Here is an 18474-nt window from a genome sequence, read left to right on the forward strand (position 1 = left end):
TTCTTGTGGTTTCTTCATTTCTTTCATTCTTCATGTCCTAATGTCTCCTTTCTTTTAGCTTTTTAGTCTGTCACCTTTCCTTCCATCCCAGCTTTGTTTCCTTTCCTCCACTTTCACTTCCTTTCCTTTAACCTTTCCTCCATCTGTTGCTGTGTGTGTCCCCGCAGGTCTCTGCCAGCTGCAGTCACGTCTGTTTCTTCTGTAAGCAGAGGGTTTATGTGATGGAGCGTCTCAGTGCAGAGGGCTTGTTCTTCCATCGCAGCTGCTTCCAGTGTGGTTCCTGCAGCAGTCCCCTCCGCCTGGCCTCGTACACATATGACCAGCACACCAGTCAGTAAACTCACACCCCCCCTCCTCCACCCTTCTCTGCTGTTGGGGTTTAGGTTTTAACAGGTTTCCATGTTCAGCAGGAAAAAAGAGAGGTGTTCACTTTCCTTCTGTGGGGACAAACAATGACCTCACAGTCATGAAACACATTTTTAGAGTCTCCCTGAGCAGATCATCGCCATTGACCCTCAGAATAAACCTCCAGTTTGACCCTGACCTCCAGGAGAGAAAACAGATGTCTGACTTTGAGATGAGACCATAAGAGACAGAGTTGATATGGACTTTCTCAACCCACACACTGAAAAACTTCTATTGATAGCCCTGGTGTCAAGGTGATGACATCACAAACAGGGTTGTGGCAGTGACAGAACGTTAGATTAAACCTGAGTGACAGAGCTGAACTCATCGGTCTCATTCCTGAGGCGTGGTATCAGACGATATCAGACTCATGACTAAGTGGAGGATAAAGCCTCTCTGTGTCCAGGACACAGATAAATAAAGTTCACAGTCGAATCTGTAGCTTCATTAGACAATGAGCAACAAAAACAGGGAGCAGTGTGACATCAAATAAAAAGATCCAATCAGAAACCAGAGAAGAAAAGATAAAACGGCCTCATTTGCAGATAAATTTGTTTGTTTTTGAAGACCGTTAATGTGTGTGGGGGGAACCTGTGTCAGTCTCCGCGGTATATTTGGATCTTTGGGGATAAAAATGGAAACGGCCTTATAAACGGGCAGCTTGATGCAGAGAACAGTGCTGCGTTGTTCAGCAGTCAGCAGTTCTCTGCAGACTCAAACATTGGCCTGTGGGCCAGATCTGGCCTCCCGATGAAGATCTGTAACTGTACCATGAGCTCAAGTTCTGCTCTCACCAGAGGCGGAGCTAGACATTTGAAACACCTGGGGCTTAGCCCAAGAGGGTAGTATGCATGTGGGATTTTTTTTTTTTTTTTTTGGGGGGGGGGGGGGGGGGGGGGGGTAGAAATGACTGAAAGATTAATAGGCTCTGTTTTGAGTTTTGTTCAAAAAAGAATGACTTCATATAGGAAAAAAATATATATCACATATGCAGGACACCTTAAGCTAGTTTTTTAATTAAGCAGCAAGGCAGAACAAGGTCAGGGCTGTATCAAGACACGAGGACTAAACCCCAATTCAACCAGACCCAGAACTGATCCAGAATTAAAACAGGACTACAACAGTTCAAAATCAGGACTACTTGGGATTTAACCAAGACAGAACAAGAATCAAAACTAGATGATAGTAGCACTAAAAATCATCATAGACCTGCACTACACTTATTTTTTAATTCTACCAAAGTAAACTATTTAGATTGAGAAAAGTTTATATAATTATTTATCTTTGTTGTGCAAACAAGCCTGCACAACTTAATAAATGTAAAATTTGAAAAATAACAAACCTAAAAAGAAACACTAGGTACGAGATACACGAGTACCTATGATACGGTGATACTTTTGGTAAACAACCATTTGACTAACATGTGTGTCTCACCTGCTCTTGTTCATCTCTGTTCTGTCCCCATTCTCCTCTCTCTCCCTCTCTGCTCCTCTCTCTCCCTCTTTGTGCTGACAATCATCAAATATACAGTTGAAACCAGATATTTACAAACTCTTCAGATAAAAACACTTTTTTAATTGTAACATCAAATCAGACTAAATGTTTATTTTTTTAGATTGATAAATATAAAAAAACATATTTGTTAACTTTAAGAGTAAAGAGAGAAACTATCTGTATTTCTTAATTGTAAATGGCACCAAATTGTATGCAAAACTGAGCCACACTTATGGAGCTCCACGATTCTTTTCCTGGTGTTTTGGTTGACATCTCTTGATTTTCCCATGTCAAAGAAACAGGCTCTGTGTTTTGCCTTATATGCATCCACAGCTGTGCCACCAGTTTACTCACATGGACTCTACTAACCTATCAGAAGCTTCTTCAGCTCACAATGGAATCGTCTGGAGTTTTTTTTATTAATTAACAAACTTAGTGTACATGTGCTCCTAAATTTGATCAAAGTGATAAAAATAGACAGCTCTGTCTCTCTTTATTCTGACATTTAACTAATTCAAAATATATTTCAATATTTATCTAAAACAAAGCTTTACTCTAAATTGATGTTGTACAGTAAAAATATTTTATGTTTTCTCCCTAAAGTGTAAATATCTGGTTACAAATGTGAATATCCTGCTGTGTACTGAAATCCCTCTTGTTTTGCATAGAAATATACTGAACAACATAGTAAGCATGATATATAAAATAACATTTACCCGAGTTTTTTCTTTGAAAGAACCCTCTAATGTCCATTCTTATATTTCAGTACATAACTGAAACCGATTTAGTCGGGGAGGGTAAGAACAGAAAATATGAAATAAACACACACGTAAGCTAAGACTCTCTAAAGAAACAGCATTGTTGTTGTTCGGCTTTTCATTTCGCCATTTGTTGATTGACTTGAAGAGCAAGTAACTAATATGGGTCAAGTGATCAGTTTGATATCAATCTTTCGTGATGCACCGTCATATTTACATTATTTGTACGGTACGAATGATTTGCTTTGGTACCTGGTCAAACTTAAGCTCTCCTTAGTATGGCTGGCTCCGTTTCTCCAACAGCGCACTCACAGGCAGCAGCTGCCTCGCCCCCTCGCTCAGTTGCTTAGTGCCTGAGCTCGGATCATACCAATATCAGGGGGGATTCACGCACAGTCGTAAATTCCCACAGTGTGCACTATGTGCTTCGAATATTGTGTGTACTTTTTGTTTTATACAGTTGTCAGCCAGGCATCTAACTATGAAAAAATTACCCTCCAAAAGACCCCGGGCTTCTGACAAAACAACCCGGGCTTAAGCCCAGTAAGCCACCCCCACGCTCCGCCCCTGGCTCTCACAGTCTGAATGTGTTTTCATGTGGACTACCTACTTGGACCCAGACTCACCTGAGACTCGGTCCATAAACGTGTACGGAAGGGTAACAGGTGGTTCTCCCGTGGCTGTGGGTGGAAGAAGGACCCCCTGAGTGTCTGAGTGGACCGGGTAATGAACAGCTGATGAAGCCCAGACCCCCTGCTGTGCATCAGGCCACCTGTAGTTTGAAGTCATTTTATTTGCAAGATAGATTTCATAAATGAAAAAGCAACAGAAACCTTCAGAGACATAGGTCCGCCCTCACCTCCGTACTTCTGTAACTCGTTAGCAGACTCATAATCGTGTATCAAAAACAATCTGATTAGTGTCTGAGTCTCAGATCTGCCGATTCATGAGTGGGGAGAAAATGTTTGACCCCAGCAACACACAACCTGCCCTGCAGACTCGCTCTGATTTTTCTGCCCATCACTGCAGTACTCTGATTACTGTCAGGTGGTGGTGTCATGTGATCGGAGCCCCGAGCCTCGCCGCCACACGTTTCCACACCACATTTTTAACCACACAAAATGTCTATTGTGGGTCTGACAGCTGAATTCTGCAGCTCAGCAGCCAATGAGAGCACAGTGATCACATGACCGATGAGTTTGAAGTCGAGGCGGGAGTCGGTGTGAAGGTTGCTATAAAAACATAAATTTTGGGAAGCCTTCAGAGACGAGGGCTGCAAGATACACTCCACATCTCTCTGTGTGAGATACCTGTGTGTGTGAGACACACACCTGTCCTGACATCCTGTCTGTCGTCCTCTGTGTCTCAGGGAGGTTTTACTGCATGCAACGCTCCGAATGTCACCTAAGTGCTCAAGCCGTGAGGAAGAGGCCGACGCCATCTGACAGAGCTACGTCACACCGAACGTCAATCGTAAGAACCACTTTTACTTTCATTGTGATATTATCTGTGTGCACCTGACCTGCAGGTGTGGGCAATTTATTAGTTCAAGCCCTGGAAGGTAGAACAGGTCATCAGATGCTCTTTAGGTGGTAATTTTAGTTGGAGGTCAGGGTGGTGGTGGTGGTGTTGTGTGGCTGGACCTTGAATGGAGTTCTGACAGGAGCAGCTACCTGCCTGTGGAACCGATCAGTTCAGGTGTTTCTGTTCACGGCAGGTAAGCTGTTCAGGATCATCACTGTTTAGCGAGTCAGTACGGAAGATCGATCATGCCAGAAATGTTCAGTTCAAAAATAATAAAAACACACATTAACAGAAGAAATAATGACAAAAGGAAAACTAGACCTTTCTTCAATCACCTGTATAAGTTTTTTTCAACCTTTAAATCCTAAATAGCAAATATTTCGCCTTTGAAAAATAAAGATAATGATTCTAATAATGATTTAATAAAGTTCATCTGCTAAACTCATTTTAGAAAAAGAATGTGAAAAAAACTATTTCTGTAAATTTAATTTAGAATCAGAGTTACTGAAAACTTTGAGTTTTAGAGTTGGAATAATTACAGGACTAATAAATAAACGCATATCTTTGTCTTTGAAGGGGTCCCAGAGCTCGGCGCCATCTCTGTCTGACTCTCTGATCTCAGCAGGCCGCCGACCATCCTCAGGTGAGCTAGCTTCACCTGTGTGTGTGCTTTCAGTGTCCATACGTGTTCACACTGAGCGCGCTCCTTAAACAGGAATCGATGTGGGCTTTAGTGTGTCTGTGTGTCTGTGTGTGTCTGTGTGTGTGTGTGGCTGCGTTGGTGTGTTGGCAGCTGCTTCTGTAATGGCGGCGACGCCGGAGAGGATCGAGCTGGAAATCTGGCACCGGTGCTCAGAGGTGGAGCTACAGGAGGAGCTGGAGGAGGTTTCCGAGGAGGTCCTGAACCTATTCAACCTGAGCACCGACAATCAGACAGGGTCCAGGTCCAGAAGGTCGGTATCCTCAGGAAATAGAAAAAAACAGCCTTGGCTTTAATAATGCTTCAGCCTTTCTGCTGAATGCTGGGAATCACCGCTCCATACGGGGGTCAGTAAACATGTCTTGGATGTAAAGAGCTGGAGGTCACACACGTTTTACTGTAAAAACTTCAATATGAAATATTTTGTGGTGTGAAAAGTACGAATTAATAAAGAAACTTAAATGTTTACATCAAAATAAAGATTACAATAAAAGGGAAGTTGTTTTTAAAAAATTTGTTATATTTGTGTATTTAGACCCCACAAAATTTTAAATGTTTGTAGGATTTTTTTTAAATTGTTTTGACTTTTGAATTTAAAATGTTGCCTTTTTAAAAAAAAATTCTAGTCTAATCTGTAAATATTTAATCAATCTAGCTATGGCTCTAATTTTTTTAATCATTGTGGCTGTGCTTCACCAAACAAATTAAAGTGAATTTAGTTTGTTTGGTTGGCAGTGTTGGTCCTCCATCCCAACTGTTTTATGTTTCCTGTTTTCAGTTCAGAGTCAGATATGGAGGAGGAGGCAGAGGGAGGAGGCTGTGTAACCTCAGACGAGACGAGATCTTCATCGAGAGAAACGCTGCAGCTTTACCTGAAAGTCCAGGAGGAGGAGGAGGAGGAGGAAGGCAGTGGCATGGAGTCCAGCGATGGTGAGTTAAAGTCTTTGTGAGTTTTTGGGTGTGAAGTAGGGGTCTTGAGTTTGAGATGTGCTGTTGTCTGTCTCCCCCTGCTGGTAGAGGGGGAGTACGACCCCTGGGAGATGGAGCGCCGTTCGGGCTTATGGCTCCTGTTAGAGGAGGAGACAGGTAGCACCTACCTGAACCTGCTAACCAAACTCCTTTTATAAAACCTCAGATTTTAGAATAACCACCATGTTTAACATGAATGTTTAACTCTGTGCGTGTGTGTGTGTGTGTGTGTAACAACAGCAAAATTTAAATTCTAATTTCATTAAAAATGGAATGAAAGGACAGCAGTGCTCCATGCGAGGATCAGAGGACGGGGACAGGAAGTTATTAAAACTCAAACACTGACCTGATGAGTGTGTGACACAAAGTTCAAAGTCAGCTTCCTTTTCGTTGTGAGCTCAGCTGCTGCTTCTAAAGGCCGTCGTTCTAATCTTTACTCTCGCTGCCTCACATTCATTCACATCAATAAACATTAATAGTAAAAGGTGTGTGTGTGTGTGTGTGTGTGTGTGTGTGTGTGTGTGTGTGTGTGTGTGTGTGTGTGTGTGTGTACAGAGTGCATATACACATTATTTCATACACTATCTCCTCCCTTCAGAGGCGGAGCTTGCTCCTTACAGCTCTGACACACCTGTTCAGCCTGACTCCACCTCTTCCATGAACTCATCTGTGACTCCACACCCTGTCGCCACCACCGCCAGCACAGCCTCCTTCATCACCACACCTGACTCCCCTCACATTGAGGATGGAGCCAGAGCGCCACTCAAACCTGCCATTGTCATGGAGACACCTGCTGCCAGTGGGCGGGGCTCATTTGACAACATCACACCTGAACTGCCGCAAAATAGGCCCCTCCTCCTGCAAGAGAAAGGGGAGGGGTCAGAGGAGGACCCAGGGACATTTAGGAGGAAGAGGAGGACGACGAGACGGCGAGAAGCTCATAGCCTCCCCCCTAGACTCCTCTTCCCCCCCCTGCAGCCTGGGGGCAGGGCTCTCCTCTTTAAGATGCTCAGAGAGGCTCCTCCCCCTGGGGAGATGGAGCTGGGAGGGGTTGGAGCCAGAAATCTATTAAAGACTGTGTTTTCTGGAAACAAGAATGAGCAGAAGAAGAAGGGGGGTGGGACTTTACCTGCAGAGAGGGCGAAGGAGAAAACAGCCAGTCAGAGATTCACAGGTGACCATAATAACAACACCTTTAGTCAGTGTGATGTCACTGTGATGATGTAATACCTGTACCTTCTTTGTCCAGATGTGAGAGCAGAGGTGTCAGATCTTGATTCATCCACCGTGTTGCAGAGATGTTCCCCGAAGCCCCAAAACAACGTAAGCACTCCGACCAATCAGAGTTCAGCATTATTCCAACCAATCTGAGACCTAAATCATACCCAGACTCACTAAGGGATAAGGATAGGGGTCAGACTAACACCTAGACTGGGTCTCTCACCTGAAGTCTTCTTTTGCAGCTGCGTTTGGAGTTGCTTGACCTGACCAATGAAATTCAGAGGGTTGCCATCGAGGAGGAGGAGAAGAACCAGGAGGTATCACCTGACACACAATGACCAGACTGACTTTAAACTCGACCGACATACCGACTTGTTGAAACTACCCGAGACTTAAATGGACGTAGATTCACGTCTCGTCTATCAGTTTGACTGTTTTCTGTCCTCCGTGTTTCTTCTTCCTGCAATCAGCCGCCATACGTTCCTCACGCTCTGGCTTTCAAACGATCATACGCCATCAAGGTACACACACCTGATCCTCTGAGGGTTGTGGTGGTCCAGCAGTTTCACTTCCTGTCCTGATGCTTACGCACTGCTGTTTCAGAGACGCCCCCTAAAAGACAGAGTCCCGCTACAGGACTCTGACGGCCAGTCTTCCTGCCCCACGGAGGTGGTGGGGGTCGTGGTCCAGCCGAAGGAGGCATCCAGTTTGAGCGTGAAGGAAACCATGTTCCAGAGGGAGCGTGAGGATGACGACGATGACCTGGACACCAGAATCACGCGACGGGTTCAGAGAGCCGCAAGGAGACAGGCCAAACAGGAAGAACTGAAAAGACTCCACAAGGCCCAGGTGAGGTTACCTGTGTCCAGCTGAGGTTACCTGAGTTCAGGTGAGATTACCTGATGATGCGTTCTGTGTCTTAGATGATCCAGAGGCAGCTGCAGCAGGTGGAAGAGAAACAGAGGCAGCTGGAGGAGAGAGGAGTGATGGTGGAGAAAGCTCTGAGGGGAGAAGCAGGTACTGAAAATACAGGCCAAAGGAATACCTGAACTTACTTGGTTCTACCTGAACTCAGGTGTGCTTCTACTTTAATCCACCTGTGCTTGTGTTTCTGTTAGATTACTGGGGAGAATCCAGCCAAAGCGCAGACATGGAGCTTCACCTGGGAGGTCAGTTCACATATCCGGTTACCTGTGGAGTACATATACAGCAGGTATTATGCGGCGCTGAACCCGGTTTTCTGTGTAGGGCTCGGGAAACTGGATAATCCGCCGCTGATGCAGCAGTGGTTCCAGCTGGTCCAGCAGAAGAACGCTCTGGTCCGATATGAAGCTGAGCTCATGATCTTGTGAGTATGTGACCTTTGACCTCTCACCTGGGCAGATTCCTGGGTTGTGATGGTTCTGGCTGTGTTTCAGCGCCCGAGAGCTGGAGCTGGAGGACCGGCAGAGTCGCCTGCAGCAGGAGCTCCGAGAGAGGATGGCTGTGGACGGTAACACAGACAAGATCAGAGCTCAAGCTCACCTGCTCACCTGTGTGTTTCTGTGTGATGATCACGTGTGTGTGTGTGTGTGTGTGTGTGTGTGTGTGTGTGTGTGTGTGTGTGTGTGTGTGTGTGTGTGTGTGTGTGTGTGTGTGTGTTCCCACGCGCATGCAGACCACCTGAAGGACGAGGAGCAGCTGGCTGAGGAGCGTCTGATCCTGGAGGAGATGCTGGAGGTGGTTGAGCAGAGAGACTCTCTGGTGTCCCTGCTGGAGGAGCAGAGACTGCAGGAGCGACAGGAAGACAGGGACCTGGAGCAGCTGATGGTGTCCGGAGGACTGGGACTCACCTGGACCTGAGGCGGTCAGACTTTCTGTCTCACCTGTCAGAGGTCTTTAAACCCACCTGGACGCAGGCAGGGATGATATGTTTAAAACTGCAAACTGTCGAGTTGACCTGAGGAGAGTCTGGTTTAGTGCAGGTAAACAGTCCAGGTGGAGAGAAACAATTACATTTATTAACTTTTTAAAACTGATTCATAAAAACTACCCACGAGCAGAAACAGGATGTCTTAGTCTGAAATCAGCTGACCTCTAATGTTTCCTTAGAAGTTAGTCATCAGAGCAGCTTGATGGATTAAATCCAGCAGAACCCAAACAGATACAGGATGGTCTGAACTGAACCATCCAATCAGGTGTGATGATGTCATTCACGCCAGAGAAGATGGGAAAAAACCTCCACTTTTCTGACTGCAGGAGTTAGTACTAATGCTAACAGCCTGTATTAGCTATAGTGATGGAACACTGACATGGCTGCTAGCCAATACCATGCTACTGCTACTGCTAACCAGCTACCATAACCCACTGTTGCTACCTGGAGTAAAAGTAAGCTAATCTAAATGAAGATGTGTTTGTGCAGCTTGTCCTGGTGCAGAGTTTAAATATCTCTAACTCCTCGAGAGAGAACACAAAGGTGGACTTCAGCTCTCAGTGCTGAGCTATCTTAAAACTCCATTCTTTCTACTGACAACAGGGGTAAACTCCTCTGATCTGAGCTCAGTAAACTCTTTCCTGAGGAGTTTACAGTCTCAGATGCTAGTTAATTAATTACATGCTGTGTGTCAAATGTTTGAATACAGTAGAATAGAATAGCCCTTTACTGTCATTGTACATGCACAACAAAATTGTGGAGGCTCCACCCCAGCAGTCAGGAGTAAAATATAAAAACTAGACAGCAAGAGTTCAAGAACTCAAAAGTGGGCTCAATAGGCAGGCAGACTAATAAATCAAATTAATTCTACTAGAAACTGGTTGTCTACAGGAACTGGACCCATTCCTAATATTTTAGATATTAAACCTGATATTAAAACATTTAAAACAGTGTATTTAAATCCTTTGAGGCCGAACCCTCTGGTCTCATATCACTGTTTTTAAAACTCTTTTATAAAGTTTAGGAACTCTTAAAATAAGCTAAGACTCACTAAAGATGTTTGAGCATTTCACAAACTTTAATATTTAATAAAAAAAATGTTTTAAAACATCCGATGAACCATGTGACCCAGCCTCAATGACATTTTTATCTAATTGATTATTGATTGTGCCATCAGATCACCTGTGTGCCTTACCTGCCACCTGATCAATAACATGTGTTCATGCGGCGATGATGGTTATTACTGTAACTCTGTGCTGTGAAATAAACCTCTCATTTCTGACATTCTGGCTCATTTTCTGCTCATTTCTGCTCAGAAATTACATTTTATTATTATGATTAAATACAAACACATTAAGCTTTTTTGAGAAGATCGATGAACCATTCCTCCCTTATAACATTTGATTGTTGAACATAAGTTGTGACTCCTCTACAGCTTTGTATTCAATGCACAGTGAGAGAAAGATCTGGAAGCTTCAGTCACAGAAGAGTAAAAAATAAATCACCTGGCCTGCAGGTGATGCTGGTTGTCCTCCAGCAGGCCTCAGTTTGTAAGTAAGTAAAATTTTATTTGTATAGCACCTTTCAAGATAAAAATCACAAAGTGCTTCACAGAAGCTTAAACATAAAAACAAAAAATTTACCAAAAGAAAGTTTAAAAAGATGAGTTTTTAGCTGTTTTTTAAAAGCGACAAATGAGTCCACAGATCTCAAGCTCAAAGCTGTACATGTAGAGCATCTGAGCCTGTACTCTAGTAACAAACAGCTGTTTGGATCACCAGATGTTCCAGTAGTTTGAACTTCCAGTCTGGCAGTTTCTGTGTTTCCAACAGAAACTGAAGACCAGATGTTTAATTCTTCTGAACAGCCTGAAAACCCTCTGACAGCATCCTGTTTCTGCAGATGTCAGTCTGATGTCAGAGGTTTCAGTTTAGAAGATTTAAAATATTTTGTCTCTCAGCGGTGCCCCGGCTCTCCTTCCTCCTCTCGAGCATGCTTGTGTAACTATTTCTGTGGCTTCACATTTCCCAACACATGATGGTGAAACGTTTGTCCTGTTAATGCTCCAACTGAAAGAGGAAGTGAATTACAGGCTCTGACCTCTGAATGTTGTCATCCTTTTGTTTTCTTCCTCAAACTGTCTGTTCAGTGGTGTTAGGTAAGCTCTGAGATTTCTATCGCAACACGTGAACCTTCTTCATGTTCGGGTCTGACACTGCAGCTTTACAAACATCAAAGTCGTCATCTGAAGGTAATTACTTTTCAGTGCCAAAAGAATTAAAAGCAGTGAAGACAGCACAGCACTGTGATGGTTATGTTTCCTTTATCTTAAGGTTTCCATCACGGAGTTCAGAACAGGTGGCTTTTATACCCAAAGTGAGTCTGGATGTCAGGTAGAGGAGAGTAAACAGAGACTTTTTGGATCTGAATGAACATTTAAATAAGTTAACAAGCTATGTCCTGACGCTTGGAGTGGTCAGAAACAGCACACTTCCTTTTAGAGATTTAATTCAAATATTTGAGGTAATTTTTCATGATATTGAGATACACTGATCACCAGATTAGGTGACCTTAAAAGTATAATTCCAGATGACTGATTTGTTAGCTCTTTGTTCCTGTATGTTCTCTGGCCAGTTACTGCAGGTCTTCTTTTTGCATCAGTGTGAATACTTCCTGACACATATCAGTGTGAGGGATGCTAAGCTCAGTGTGAAACACAAATCATCCTCCATGAATGCTTAAAGCAACACTTAAGACCTGCTTTTAAGTATTTCAGACATTTCTGTACCTTTTATGCCTAAAATAATAAAAACCCCAGCGATTTTCTACTTGTGCAATTAGAATAAAGTGAAAATGTAAACACTGAAACTACAAACAGCACACGATCACACATGACCTGTGTGACCCCAGCTGAGATCTGAATGAACAACAAGAATCCAAAGTTTACTCAGTTTATTTCTTTATAAAATCGTCTTGTTTTTCTGCTGAAGACGAAATATTTGAAAGGAATAAAAAGGAAAAAGAGGATTCAATTAAACTTTCATCAGAGAGAACCAGCCAAGAAATAACAGCTGTGATATAATATTGCTTTGGCGCTGAAGTTGATCGGTACTGGTCTCTGACTGGTTCTGGACTCGTTTCTGCTGTTACTGACTGGCGGCGTTGCTGACGTCCACCTTCAGGTCCTTCGAGACGAGTCCGGAGGTGACCGGGTGCATCCCCGCTCGATGAGCCAGAAACACTCGAAGAGCTTCATCACGAAACTTCTCAAAGTTAAACACCTCCCTGAAGATGAAGCACAGCCACAATGATTAAAACAGCAGAAACACAGTAAGAGAATCAGTGCTGCCTCCTAGCAGACACACCTCGGGTATCAATTTCAAAACCCTACATCACCGTGTTCTCAAGTTATCAGATTAACACGATTTTCAGAAAACTTGCTCTGACCTTGAGATTGAGGTCAGTCAGATTCAAACTTATCCAAGATTTTTAGTAGAAACTTATGGTCCAATTTGAAAACCCTAGATAACCTTCTTCAGTTATTGCATTGCAAGAGTTTTAGAAAACTTGACCTCTGACCTTGGCAATAAGGCCAAGGTCAGTCAGCTTGATCTCGTCTGAGAATTTTAGTAGATACAGCTATGGGACCAATTTGAAACTCTTATGTCATCTTGTTCTCGAGTTATCACACTCACAAACTTAGGTGTTCATGCCACGTCCCCGGGAGGGTGACGATAATACCTCATAAGTCTTTAAAGTGGAAGGGTAAAAATGGTAAAGGCACAGTAAAAACACAGAAGAAACAATAGAACAAACGGTAAAAACAAACATGAAGGTCAGTGATGTGGAGTTTTGTTCTAGTGAAACTACTGTTGAAGTGTAAGGACCTGAAGAGTGGTCGTGTAAACTTCATCCTGCCCTGGTCGGTCGCCATCTTCAGCGCTAGTGGAACCGCTTCCTCCCACCTGGACCTGACGCACAGCCTCAGCCACCTGGTGGGAGCACAGCCAATCACCAAGAGGCTTTAAGGAGGGGAAGGTTTTAAAATGAAAGTCCCATTTATACCTGCTGAAAGACTCACCTGAAGCGGATCTCTGCATTCATATAGGCGTTGAGATCGTAAATCTCCTGCATCTTCTTCACGTGAGTCAGAGGGAGCGGATCCTGAAGGAAGGAACAGGTGAGTGAACGGAAGTGGACTGTAGGGAGTTAATGTGGAGTGTGGTTACCTCTTGCAGTAGCAGTGACAGGAACTCGATGACCTGGTGGGATGACAGAGTCTTCACATCGGACCGCTTGAAGCTGTTCAGGTCCTGGTCTTTAGCCTGAACGGGGACAGAGGATGGAGCTTTGAGCCTGAACATAAAATCACTCAAGAGTCCTCACCAGATTCAGGTCTCACCTGGAGCCACTTCTGACTGAGAGCGTTGCAGGCGTCAGCCATCGTGGTATCGTATCTGAAACAACAGCCAATCAGGACAAAGGAATCAGATTGTTTTTAGAAATCAGAGACCAGATGGAAGTCTGAGTACTTACTGAGGTTTAACAGGAGGCATCCCAGGTGTGAACATCCAGGCGTTCCAGTCCACCTTGTTCAGGATGTCCACCTGAGACACAAAAACTCATCTCAAGGCTCCATCTTGACCTTTGAACCCACCTATCTATCACATCTGGAGTTTCTGCCTGATCACCCTGTAAATATTTGTCTTTTCTTGTAACAATCTGACCTCTGACCAAAACCTGCCAAGCTGATGTTCCTTCCCTCCAGTCACTGTAACTCTGCCTGAGTGTCCAGTTGTTCCTCACCTTGTCCTTGAAGTAGGCAAACAGGTAGTTTTTCCACTCCTCTGTGGTGACGCTGCTGTAGGCAAACCGCTGGATGTACGACTTCACAAAGCCCATGAACACCTCTGAGCAAAACAGATCAACAGGTGTGTCAGCAACTGAACAGGAAAGAGGTGAGTGTGCAGGAGTGTGCAGGTGTTACCTGGCCCTCCCAGCTGCTCCTCCAGGTAATACAGCAGAGCAAAGCCCTTCTCGTACGGCACGGAGGAGAAGGCATCGTCAGGACTGACGTCCTGCAGGCTGGGCACCAGGTTGGTCAGAGGGTTGTTGGCTCCAAAGGTGTTCACCTGAGATATGATGAGCACAGGTGAGTGGAAGGAAAACGTGCCTCATGTCAGACTGTGGATGTGACACAGGTGAAGGTGTATAATGTTTGAGTTCTCACCGAGTCCTGCAGGTCCTTCCAGCCTCCGATGGCTTTGAACTGCCTGAACTGTTCGCTCTCCAAACACCTGCCGATCATCCTCTCCAGGTAGACCGTGTGACCCTCGTTCAGCCTGAAGGTACAAACATGCTGACGTCAAATAATGACGTAATAATAAGCATCTTGTTGGAGCCGACAGTGGAAAATGCAATGTCTGGTTGCCTAGGTAATCCTTTACAGTACTTCCCACCACTTTGTGTGTCAATCAGCTGTAACAGTTGTCTGAATTTTTCCTTGTGAAAACCAAAGTAAATCAAAGATTTTCAAAAGGACGGTCTCAGCGAGCTATCGGGTCAGCAGTGGGGACGGGTCAGCCAATACGTTGCATCACCTGACCCTCAAACGCTGGTATTTCTTAATGATTTCTGCTTTTGTGAAGTCGAACCCTGGATGATTTTCGTTCAGCTAACCTCAGAGTGAATCTTTCCAGGTAAACCAACCCCACCATGAGTTGATCCCATTTCAGAGAACCCATAAGTTCCACAAAGTGTCTGTCCCAAAGCTGTGACTTCACTCTGAAAACCTACACAGTGCCTGGACACCTGAGCAAATGTGGGCCTGTTCTGTTGCATCGGGTTTTGTGACTTAGAGCATGTCTCAAAACTGGTTTTAAGATTTTATCTTCTGAGGCGTCCATGGGTTCTCTACACGTCTCTGCAAACACCTGAGACCCTTGAGCTGAGCTCCACCTGTTTGTTTGTTTACCAGAAATGCTCCCAGGTCTTGTTGGTCACCAGGTTTCCAGTCCAACTGTGAGAGATCTCGTGGGCAATCACCTGTAGGACACATGCACAGTCACAGACAGGAATGGAAGGTAATTTAATTATAATGCATGATCACATGGTGAGGTGGGAAGAGTCTTGTACTCACACCAGACAGAGATTTGTCTCCAGCCTGAAAACAGACAGGAAATAGCTGATCAGAACTAACAGTCTCATGACACTGACACATCATGAACAACCTGATTGGCCCCCTGTTTGTACGTACCAGCAAGGTGGGCGTGGCAAAGGTCAGACATGGGTTCTCCATGCCGCCGTAGGGGAAAGATGGAGGGAGAACCAGGACGTCATACTGACCCCAAACATACGGTCCAGCCAGTTCCTCAGCTGTCTTCAGCATGGCTTCGGTCTGAAAGACAAGGAACACCCGAACATCACTCCAGCTTCTCTATGTCCTGCATGTTCTACATTTTTTTGTGTTCTCATGTTGTACATGTTTGTATGTTTTACATGTTCTCATATTTTCATGTTTGTATGTTCTCATGTTCTGTGTCTTCTTTCCATTGTTTGCGTGGCCTCAGTGTGTCTGTGGTTCTCACCTCGGAGAACTCAAACGCTGCTTTGTCCACAAACTCTTTCTCCGACCAGACTCTGGTCCTTGGCCCGATCTCCCTGCCAACCAATCAGAGCACAGAGTTAAGTTTACCTGCTGAAGCTGATGCTGTGACATCAGAAGAGGTAAGACAATCTGTACCTGCTTTCCAGAGCTCCAGCCACAATGGCTATCAGGTAGGAAGGCATAGGCACCTGAGATCAGAGGTCAAACAGAGGACAGTCACGCCTGAGGCCTGGTGATGATGATGTCAGGTGATGAAGAGAAGAAAGAGACTCCCCTACCGTCTGCCTGAACCTGTAGATGATCCGACCACTATCCTGAGGATCGACTTCCTGTCCATCTCTCACTGCACTCATCACCGCCACCAGGTCCTTAGGGACAGACACCTGAGGGACAGGTACCCACACACAAGTACACACCTGAGAGACTAATATCAGGCTCTGGGCACTGAGGTGATGCTATGAATGTTGTTCAGGTGTTTTTTTTTTAACAATTATTAATAATTTTAATAATCAATAATATGTCAGTGGTGTTTGTTTACCTGAGCATAGTAGGTGTGCTTGATGGATGGGGTGTCCTGACAGGGGATCATGCTCCTGCAGTGATGAGCCTGTAAGACAGCACAGAGGGCACCAAGGCTATAAGCTGCATGTTGTGTTCAGGGGTGGTCTGTACAGAGGACGCTCTGCAGCAGACTGAGGCTTTAAACTTTACAAAGCAGTGAAATCAGTTTGAAGAAGGTAGAAAACGAGAATAACAGGGAAGTAGTTTGTTAATGGTTGCAGTTTCACAAAGTTTCAACAGTTCACAGAAAAACCACAAAAAGTGGAACTTTTCTTTCTGTTGAAGGTTTTCGTATGCAGCGTTTCAGGTGTAATCAACCAAAAATATGTTTACAGTAAACTTCAGTTTAAAACTTTTATTTTAACCTTTTATAACTTAAAAAAGGTTTCAAAAGAGAAAAAATCTAGAATTTCTCTGAATTCAAATTTAAACATGAAAATTTTAATCATTTATATTGGATATAGCTCAGGTGAGGGTAAATGGCTCACCTGGCACTGGCTGAACAGGTAGGGGTGCTTTTTCCCGGCAGTTTGCTCAGGCGTGAGCCACTGCAGTGCTGTTGCTGATGGAGACGTCTCATAGGTCACCTCCACGATCACATGTTGCCCTCTGATTGGACAGCAGACGTTAGAATTTAATTAGAAAAGACAGGCCATAAGGACAGAGAGAGTGGAGGGCGGAGTCACCTGGAGAGGTCAAAGGGCAGCGTGATCTCCAATGGGGTCCCCTTGAAGCTGTGTTTGGGCCCTAGGCTGAAGCGTGCCGGCTGCCCATTGGCCGTCACCGACACCACGCTCAGGTCACTGCTGTCCAAAGTCTGTGGTACAGAAAACCCCAGTTACCGAGCTGCTGTGTCAGCACCTGAACCTGCTGATAAATATTCACCTGTCCTACCTGCACAAAGGTCACCTTACACACTCTGTCTTAAAGCTGAGCCACGTCACACCAGAGTCCATTCAAAGAAAAACTTATTTTACTTGTGTGTCTATCTGTCTGCCTTATGGACAGGTGAGGGTTAACCTCTTAAGCAACCATGCACCCAAAGATGGGTGCAAAAGGGAGGGGATTACGGAGGTAGAAAGACAGAAAACCACTGGGGGCTTAATGTTACATTTACCTTTCTACAGGCGTCCGTCTTGCAGCTGCAGAATCAAACCTGAGCTATGAAAACTGTTAAAAACAAATAAGTGAAAAGTCTGCTCTCCTGCACACCTGTTTTACTAAACTTCAGTCTACGGCTTCAGCTGACTGGTGTCACGCCAAACTCCATCCAGAAAAGAGCCATTTTAAGTTTTTATGCTCTGAATATATTTACAGAACTGATTCAAAATTTGAAATCTGACACTCACGGGTGAGAGTCGATGGTGAAGTAACAAAGCGCAAGAATAACCACAGACAGTGAACTGAACCACAGTTTCCAGTAGGGGTGCAGGCTTCTGTGGAATTTAAAGAACTTAGCCTGGACACACCTGTTCTATCTGAAAGATACTCACCTGTCACAGTTTTTCCAAAACAACAGGTTAAAGTTAACGAGTTTGTTTTAATAAAGCAGTTATTAAACCCGATCAGTCCCGAAGCTCGAGGATGTCACACAGCGTCACAATTTAAATGCGACGTGAATAAAGATCAATAATTAAGTAAAAATTAAGTAAAAATGATTTATATCACAGTTAGAGTTTTAAAGATCGTAAATATGTGAAGCTTCAGTTTGTGAAATCACGTTTTAAAACTTTAAAACAGTAAGGTTAGTTTATTAAAGCTGAGTGACAAACTGTTTTTATAAGTCTGTAAAAACGCCTTAACACCAGACTCCATTTAAAAACAGCTGGAATTAAGGTACCGGTACTCCCCGAGGTTAAAGTTAATCATCAGGCACACCTTAACGCTTGCACGGTGCCGGATCACAGAGGAACACCCGAGGAACCGTCAGTGTGACCCGGCTCGTTACTTCTTCGTGCTCGCCTCTAAGCACGCACTCCCCTTAAATCCAGCGGATTTTAGTTGGACTCTGGTGAGCACTAAAGGTTCAGTTAGATCGAGGCTAACCCCCCGCGTCCCGTTGACGTTACCAGCGTAGAGAATCGGTCCTCCAGCGCCTCCACAGTCAGCGCCACCCTCCCTCTGATTACGTGCCTGTCGAAGTCCAGGTGCAGGTGCAGGTTCAGGTGCTTGGTGACGCACCTGGTGAACGAGGAAAAGGAGCACGGGTCAGACATGACGTTCAGTCCGGTTACAGCTGAGAGACTGGAGAGCCGAGCTGAGCGCGGCCGGTAATCTACCGGAACACGCTGCGCACGCATCCGGCCTTTTCACAATAAAAGTA

At 44.6% G+C, this 18474-nt stretch overlaps 2 protein-coding genes across 2 annotated transcripts in view; one reads left to right on the forward strand and one right to left on the reverse strand.

The window, feature by feature from the left end:
• Positions 1-10260, forward strand: part of mical3b (microtubule associated monooxygenase, calponin and LIM domain containing 3b) — a 32230-nt gene extending 21970 nt beyond the window's left edge. Inside the window, exons 20-34 of the mRNA XM_080886031.1 lie at positions 168-330; positions 4027-4130; positions 4758-4824; positions 4975-5134; positions 5660-5811; positions 6449-7024; positions 7100-7173; positions 7314-7388; positions 7542-7592; positions 7675-7920; positions 7995-8088; positions 8190-8240; positions 8320-8419; positions 8490-8563; positions 8729-10260. Of these exons, the coding sequence (XP_080742157.1) occupies positions 168-330; positions 4027-4130; positions 4758-4824; positions 4975-5134; positions 5660-5811; positions 6449-7024; positions 7100-7173; positions 7314-7388; positions 7542-7592; positions 7675-7920; positions 7995-8088; positions 8190-8240; positions 8320-8419; positions 8490-8563; positions 8729-8913 (2172 nt within the window). The 3' untranslated portion in view covers positions 8914-10260. The remainder of the gene's footprint in view (positions 1-167; positions 331-4026; positions 4131-4757; positions 4825-4974; positions 5135-5659; positions 5812-6448; positions 7025-7099; positions 7174-7313; positions 7389-7541; positions 7593-7674; positions 7921-7994; positions 8089-8189; positions 8241-8319; positions 8420-8489; positions 8564-8728) is intronic.
• A 1660-nt stretch (positions 10261-11920) lies between these two features.
• Positions 11921-18466, reverse strand: lta4h (leukotriene A4 hydrolase). The gene is made up of 19 exons (XM_080886366.1): positions 18221-18466; positions 16838-16968; positions 16640-16760; positions 16129-16197; positions 15869-15973; positions 15726-15778; positions 15571-15643; positions 15240-15380; positions 15123-15146; positions 14958-15028; positions 14214-14325; positions 13971-14115; positions 13790-13893; positions 13520-13590; positions 13386-13440; positions 13213-13308; positions 13065-13147; positions 12871-12975; positions 11921-12268 (listed from the first exon to the last, which is right to left on the reverse strand). Exons 1-19 carry the CDS (start codon positions 18449-18451, stop codon positions 12130-12132), a joined length of 1929 nt encoding a protein of 642 aa, XP_080742492.1. The 5' UTR covers positions 18452-18466; the 3' UTR covers positions 11921-12129.
• Between the last annotated feature and the right edge of the window lie 8 nt (positions 18467-18474).

The sequence above is a fragment of the Rhamphochromis sp. 'chilingali' genome (assembly GCF_963969265.1).
Source record: "Rhamphochromis sp. 'chilingali' genome assembly, chromosome: 7".
Taxonomy (NCBI): Eukaryota; Metazoa; Chordata; class Actinopteri; order Cichliformes; family Cichlidae; genus Rhamphochromis; species Rhamphochromis sp. 'chilingali'.